General features: G+C 50.1%; 1 protein-coding gene across 1 annotated transcript in view; it reads left to right on the top strand.

Moving 5' to 3' along the window:
* LOC107117768 (ryanodine receptor 1-like) overlaps positions 1–7,701 on the top strand; it is a 114,834-nt gene that overhangs the window by 25,434 nt on the left and 81,699 nt on the right. The window contains exons 12-15 of the mRNA XM_015419931.1: positions 1,011–1,213; positions 1,356–1,530; positions 4,802–5,010; positions 7,224–7,606. Of these exons, the coding sequence (XP_015275417.1) occupies positions 1,011–1,213; positions 1,356–1,530; positions 4,802–5,010; positions 7,224–7,606 (970 nt within the window). The remainder of the gene's footprint in view (positions 1–1,010; positions 1,214–1,355; positions 1,531–4,801; positions 5,011–7,223; positions 7,607–7,701) is intronic.

Genomic DNA, 7,701 nt, shown 5'->3' on the forward strand with positions numbered 1-7,701 from the left:
GCAAAGCTCCTGGCCCAGATGTGATAATCCCTGAGGTATTGAAAGCTGACCCGGAGTGGTGGGCCTCTCCGCTAGCTGCTCTTTTCACCATGGTAAATAAGACTGGTCAGATGCCAGCAGCTTGGACCAACGCAATAATTGTCCCCATCTACAAAAAGGGTTGTCACCTTAATCCCTCAAATTTTAGACCAATTAGTCTTTTATCTGTCATCGGGAAACTTTATGCTAAATTTTTGCAAATTAAGCTCGGCACTTGGATGTTATTTAGTAAATTAAGTATGAGTGTTGAGAGGGCCTAAGTATTGTGTCCAGATTATCTGTGAGTTTTGCCATCATGGTTGTCTTTGACTATTTTCTACAGGCCTTTGGTTGAGGCTGTGGGTGTCCCATTCCCTCGGCCTCTCCTGCCCTAACCCACCTATGGGGTGGCACTGTACCAACTGTGGCCCAGCTGGCCAGCAGGGAAAGCCCCACCCCCAAGAAGCCCCCTCCTGGCACTGCTGGTGCTGATGCAATGACATCACCCAGGAGTGACATCACCCTCTTTCCAACACTGGGGGCGACGCTCTAGGCTTGGGGCAAAACTCTATGGTTTTGAGGCCCCAAATGACCATAGAGTTTTGCCCAAAACCTTGAGCGTCGCCCCCAACGTCGGAAACATGATGTCACAATGAGGAGTTCCCCCGCCGGCAGCGAGGTAGGACCTGGCCACCCTATCCCCGCAGCCAATCCAATCTCCAATGGCCAATCAGAAGCCTTGCTGGTCAAAAGCCTTACCTGGCCCCACCCACTTTCTGAAAACACTTGGAAGGCACCAAGAGAAATGTCGGCAGGTGTTGTGGTGCCCACGCGCTCCGTGTTGGGGACCCCTGCTCTGCATCTTGTGGTCGGTCTGAATGTGGAGCCTGGCTTTACCGAGGACGGCATGCCTTCGGTGATGAGCGAGGCCGGTCTGCAGATAAGCCCGCTGTTTCACCTCTGCCTCTTTCTGGAACCTCTGGACCCAGCAGGTCAAGATCTGACCAAGGTCCGATCAGAGAAGGTCCGCATCTTCCGGGCTGAGCAATTCTACGCGGTGAAGTCGGGCAAGTGGTACTTCGAGTTCGAGGCCGTCACCACCGGAGAGATGCGCGTGGGGTGGGCCCGACCCAACGTCCGGCCCGACGTGGAACTCGGAGCGGATGAGTTGTCCTACGTTTTCAATGGGCACCGGGTGAGTTGGGGGAAACTGGCTGATGTCCCCCTAATCTTGGGGGGGCTTCCCTTCTACCATGTTTTCCAGTGTTACTGACCTCCTAGACTTCCCCTTTCTAGCACCCACAGGTTGATCGGTCCGCTCCTCTCCCCCTCTCCAGGGCCAGCGCTGGCACATAGGCAGTGAGCCCTTCGGCCGCCCCTGGCAGTCGGGCGACGTGGTCGGCTGCATGATAGACTTCGTCGACAATAACATCATGTTCACCCTCAACGGAGAGATGCTGATCAGTGACTCGGGGTCAGAGCTGGCCTTCAAAGAAATCGAGATCGGGGACGGTGAGTTCGAAACCTCCCGAGTTTCCTTCCTCATTCATTCGGTGCAGGAGGGTAAAGCCGGAACGAGGGAAAGGAGGAGTCGGGATGGATGGGTTCCTTTGCCTAGCTGGAGCCAGGAAACAAGGATTGGGGATATTTCTTTGGTTGCTGAGTTCGCTGACGTGGGCCATCTCATTCAAGATGACCGGTGCGCAATCATCTTTGAGAGACAGGACATAAGAGATTGTTTACTCCTTGCTTTGGGGAGGATCTGTGAAGGGCGAGACGTGAGCATCAGGGACCCAAATGCCAGCCTTCTGGTATTCCAGGGAAGCGTGTGTTTGCTGGACTGGTGGAATTAGGGTAGCCATTACAACGTTCCCTCTAAGCTGTGGAGTCCTGTGAGCAGAGATTCTCGTTTCTGAGCCACTGGCATTAACATAGTGAGCAGGTGATTTGGCTACTGCATGAATTAGTTTGCTCTGGAGCCCTCCTTCCTGAAAGAAGACAGAAATGTGTGAGCCGGAGGCTAAAAAACTGTGAGCTGGCTCACACTAACTCAGCTTAGAGGGAACACTGGTAGCCAACCTCTAGGTGGTAACAGTGATGAAAACAACCAATGAAAATATATTCTGTGAGCAGAGATTTTTGTTTCTGAGCCACTGGCATTAACATTGTGAGCAGGTGATTTGGCTACTGCATGAATTAGCTTGCTCTGGAGCCCTCCTTTCTGAGCGAAGACAGAAATGTGTGAGCCAGAGGCTAAAAAACTGTGAGCCTGTTCACACTAACTCAGCTTAGAGGGAACACTGGTAGCCAACCTCTAGGTGGTAACAGTGATGAAAACAACCAATGAAAATATATTTAGACTGCCGTTCGGCAGTGAGTAGTGTTTCTTCAACAAGTCATAAAGATGCACGCGCGCACACAACGGAATTGGCATCTACTCCCGTTTCACATGACTGCTTTTTCTCAGTGTGCCGCGTAAGTCACATTAATTTACACGTTAACAATTTATGTATTTTATTTTTCGCATTTATATCCTGCCCATCCCGTAAACGGGCTCAGGGCAGATTACAACATTTTAATAAATACAATAACATTTAAAACACATTAAAACTTATAAAATCAGTAGCCATGCTTTTGCCGTAGGGAGGATCTGGCTCATTGATGTAACTACTAGGTATGGCCGGTTATCAGTAGGTGGGAGATCGCAACCTCGGGGTTGCAATTCTAATCTGTGAATTAACACTCAACATTCTACCCACTCCAATGAAACAGATTCCTTCCGTGCTCATGGGAAACGGGAGTATATGCAAATTCCGTTGTGCGTATGCGTACATCTTTATGACTTGTCGAAGAAACACTACTCACTGCAAAACAGCAGTCTAAATATATTTTCATAATACTACATCACGGTTGTTTTTATCATGGTTTGGATCCTTCCTGTGATCTCTCTGTTGTTTCTACAACCTCTAGGTGGTGGCTGGAAATTTCCTGGGATTACAGTTGATCTCCATGCAATAAAGAAGGCCAATGCTATGCTGGGGATTATTAGGAAGGGTACTGAAAACAGATCAGCCAATATCATAATGCCCCTATATAAATCAATGGTGCGACCTCATTTGGAATACTGTGTGCAGTTCTGGTCACCACACCTTAAAAAGGATATTATAGCTTTGGAAAAAGTGCAGAAAAGGACAACTCGAATGATAAAAGGGTTGGAACACTTTCCCTATGAGGAAAGGTTAAGGCGCTTAGGGCTCTTTAGCTTGGAGAAACGACGACTGAGGGGTGACATGATCGAGGTTTATAAGATTATGCGTGGGAAAGAGCAGGTAGAGAAAGAGGTACTTTTCTCCTTTTTTTCACAATGCAAGAACTCCTGGGCGCTACATGGGATTGCTGAGCCGTCGGGTTAGAACGGATAAAAGGAAGGACTTCTTCACCCAAAGAGTGATTAACGCATGGAATTCACTGCCACAGGAAGTGGTGGCGGCTACAAGCATGGACGGCTTCAAGAGGGAATTAGATAAGCATATGGAGCAGAGGTCCATCAGTGGCTATTAGCCACAAGGTGTAGATAGGGGCTCTGGGGCAAGTGATGCTCTGTCTTCTTGGTGCTTGGGGGGGCCAACAGTGGGAGGGCTTCTAATGTCCTGGCCCCACTGCTGGACCTCCCGATGGCACCTGGTATTTCTGGCCACTGTGTGACACAGAGTGTTGGACTGGATGGGCCTTTGGCCTGATCCAACATTGGCTTCTCTCCTAACAGTGGCCCTTTCCGCACCCTCCTTTTAATCCATGTTCACTGCTGTGTCCTCCAAGCAATTCTGCACTAAAATCGAATTCAGCCTTCTTTTTATTCTAGGTTGCCCCCCACCCACCCCCGTTCTGCACTAAAATCGAATTCAGCCTTCTTTTTATTCCGCGTTATTCTTCCGTCCTGCGTTACGTTACCTCCCTTCAGTGGTCGGCCCGGTTTCGGCCCGCTGTTGCCCAGGTTTTTTGGGTGCCATTGTGCCGCGGACTTCTATCACCTCGACTCGAACAATGGGAAAATCTGGAGTGGCAGGCAAATGCGGAAAGGATCAGTGATCAGTTCCCTCGGAGGACATGACTGCTTTGGAAGGTGGACTCTATGGCATTATAACCCATTGAAGTCTACCCCTCCCAAAACCCAGTTCTCCTTACATTCCACCCCCAGAACCTTCAGGTATTTCCCAACCCGGAGCTGGTAACCTTTAGTGGAATGCAGAGCTCCAAAATCCCAGTCCCCGTTATATGTGAACTCTGAGTGTATATCAATAATCAATAGTGTATATCAATAATGGGGAATTGTACACCCGCTTCTCCTTGCTTGAAAGTCTTCTAAAGGGGGAAGTTTCCTTTTGTGGTTACATTGAAGTTTAAATTGATGTTTGTGGCTGGTCCTACAAAAGGCCCATTAAGCAGCTGACATTCATAGACGCTCCAGTGTATATATTTGTTGATTGACCCATGGGGAGGTTGGCAACCATAGATAGGAACCAGGACCAATGTTCCCTCTAAGCTGAGTTAGTGTGAGCTAGCTCACAGTTTTTTAGCCTCCGGCTCACACATTTTTGTCTTAGCTCAGGCAGGATGGCTCCAGAGCAAGCTAATTTATGCAGAAGCCAAATTACTCGCTCACAACTTTAATGCCAGTAGCTCACAAAGTAGATTTTTTGTTCACAAGACTCCACAGCTTAGAGGGAACATTGACCAGGACCGCTGTGGTTTTTTAAAAATTCCCTCTCTCCGTCCCTCGCAGGCTTCATCCCGGTTTGCAGCCTGGGCCTATCCCAGGTCGGGCGGCTCAACTTAGGCCAGGACGTCAGCACCCTCCGCTACTTCACCATCTGCGGCCTGCAGGAAGGCTTCGAGCCCTTCGCCATCAACATGAAGCGGGACATCACCATGTGGTTCAGCAAGAGCCTGCCTCAATTTGCCTCGGTGCCTGCGGAGCACCCTCACTACGAGGTAAGTGCAGGGAAGGTGCTTGGGTACCAAGTCACGGGAGAGTAGTCTGGGGGCACGTTCGGGGAGGGGCGAAGCCACAGAGAACATCTGCCAAGGTTAGAGAGCCTAAAAGAACGTTCAGTAGGCCTCTGTATCAACGATACGAATTATTTCTCCTACATAATGGTCATCTCAGGTTGGGCACGGTGTGACGTAGGCGGGAAATTGCCTCAGCGTGTCCCCTCACCAGCACCTTTCCCCCTCATGAACCATTATTACAGATTGGTATATGTAGCGAAATTTGGGTTGCCAATCTCCAGGTGGTGGCTGGAGATCTTCTGGAATTACGACTGATCTCCACACGACAGAGGTCAGTTCACCTACGGAGAAGGACCGCTTTGTAGGGTGGACTCTGTGGCATTGTACGTTGCTGCGTTTCCCCCTCCCCTCCCCCAAACTCTGCCCTCCCCCAGGCTCCACCACCAAAATCTCTAGGTATTTCCCAATTTGGTGTTTCCAAACCTCATACACAGTTGCCAGCTCCTGGTTGGAACACTCCTGGAGACTAAGAGAAGAAGAAGAGAAGAGATTCGATTTATACCCCCAACCTTCACTACCCGAAGGAGCCTCAGAGCGGCTTACAATCTCCTTTCCCTTCCCCTCCCCACAACAGACACCTTGCGAGGTAGGCGGGGCTGAGAGAGCTCTCTTGAGGGCTGCCCTTGAGAAAACAGCTCCGAGAGAACTTGTGACTGACCCAAGGTCACACCAGCAGCTGCATGTGGAGGAAGAGAAGAAGAGATTGGATTTATACCCCAGCCTTCACTACCCGAAGGAGCCTCAGAGCGGCTGACAAACTCCTTTCCCTTTCCCTTCCCCTCCCCACAACAGACACCCTGTGAGGTAGGTGGGGCTGAGAGAGCTCTCTCGAGGGCTGCCCTTGAGAGAACAGCTCCGAGAGGGGGTGGGGCACATGCAACAAGCCCCACCCCCTGCTCCCAGCAGCCCTCAGAGCAAGAAGCAGCCAGGTAAGTTGCAAAGACCCCGCCCCCCCGGTCCAAAACAGTCCAGTGGCGCCTTTAAGACCAAGTTTTATTCAGGTACAAGCTCTTTTTTGCGTACAATGAAACGCACACAGAATTCTTCTATAGCTGAGATCTAGCTCTAATCTAGTCCTCATGTTCTCCTAATTGACAAAGGCAGTGCAGTTACCGGCACTCCTTACCCTTATTTATTGGTTGCTGAAGGTTCGAGACTGTCAGAATGGTTTGTACTGTTGAATGCAGGGCTATTTTTGGGCAGGAACGGAGTTCCGGCTGGCTCCTGAGTTGGCCACGCCCAACAGGAACTCATTAGCATAATAGGCCACACCTAACAGCAGACACTCATTAGGATTGGCTACATTAGGGGTGTGTGGCCTAACATGCAAAGGTGTTCCTGCTACAAAAAAAGCCCAGGGTTTTGACAACAAACAAGGTAAACAGAATAAGAAGCGAAAGGTGGGTGTGGTTGGATGAACACACTTCTGGTAACATGCGGGGTGTGGCCTAATATGCTAATGGTTTCTGCTGTTGGGTGTGGCCTATTATGCTAATGCGTTCCTGCTGGGCTTTTTCTACAAAAAAAAGCCCTGGTTGAATGATTCGTTTATAATCCAACTTGATCCTCTTGTTGTTGCTTGGTCGTGGTGTTTATCGTTGTAAATGATTGTTTAAAAACGAATTAAAAATATATTTTTAAAAAGTTGTTGCGAGCAAATTGTTGGATCTGTGTTTATATTCTCTGCTGGGTTGTGACCACTCACCCTTCTTTGTATTTCAATGGATATAATATATCGTTTTGAACATCATTGTGAATTGTAGACGGTCTTCCCTTGGTGGATATTGTTTGTGGCTACATTTCTACCCTAAGGGTTCCCTATTGTCTTTGGCAACCTCCAGGTGGGGGCTGGAGATCTCCTGGGATTACAACTGATCCCCAGGCAACAGAGATTAGTTCCCCTGGAGAAAAGGGCTGCTTCGGAAGGTGGCATTATATGGCATTATATTCCACTGAATTCCCTCCCCTCCCCAAACCCCGCCCTCCTCAGCCTCCGCCCACAGAATCTCCAGGTATTCCCCAACCTGGAACTGGCAACCCTACTTACGGAAGATCACCAAGAACAGGGAGAGGAGCTCACCCTCACACCAGCCCTCACCTGCCGTAACTCTGTGCTTCTCCCTTTTCCCTGGCAGGTGTCACGGATTGACGGCACCGTGGACAACCCGCCGTGCCTCAAGTTGACCCACCGGACTTTCGGCTCCCAGAACGCGATGGTGGAGCTCCTCTTCCTGCGCCTCAGCATGCCGGTCCAGTTCCACGAGAAGTTCAAGGTCATGGCAGGCACGACGCCCCTCACCCACGCCCTCACCATCCCTGAAGAAGACGTCAAGGATGTCGACCTGGACTCGGAGTTTGAGCAGCTGAAGAAGACCGCCAGCCGCAAAGAGGCCGAGGAGGCCGAGAAGGAGAAACAGGGCCCTCCTCCACCTGGTGCCCCGAAAGAGCCCCCCAAGGAACCGCCCAAAGTGGAGAATGAAAAGGACTCCTCCACAGAAAAGAGCAAGACCAAACGAGGGTGAGCGGTGTGAGGGGGTAAAGACCTATTTCCTTCCTTCCTTCCTTCCTTCCTTCCTTCCTTCCTTCCTTCCTTCCTTCCTTCCTTCCTTCCTT

This window comes from Gekko japonicus, unplaced genomic scaffold (genome assembly GCF_001447785.1).
Source record: "Gekko japonicus isolate JY-2015 unplaced genomic scaffold, Gekko_japonicus_V1.1 scaffold3850, whole genome shotgun sequence".
In the NCBI taxonomy this organism is placed as follows: Eukaryota; Metazoa; Chordata; class Lepidosauria; order Squamata; family Gekkonidae; genus Gekko; species Gekko japonicus.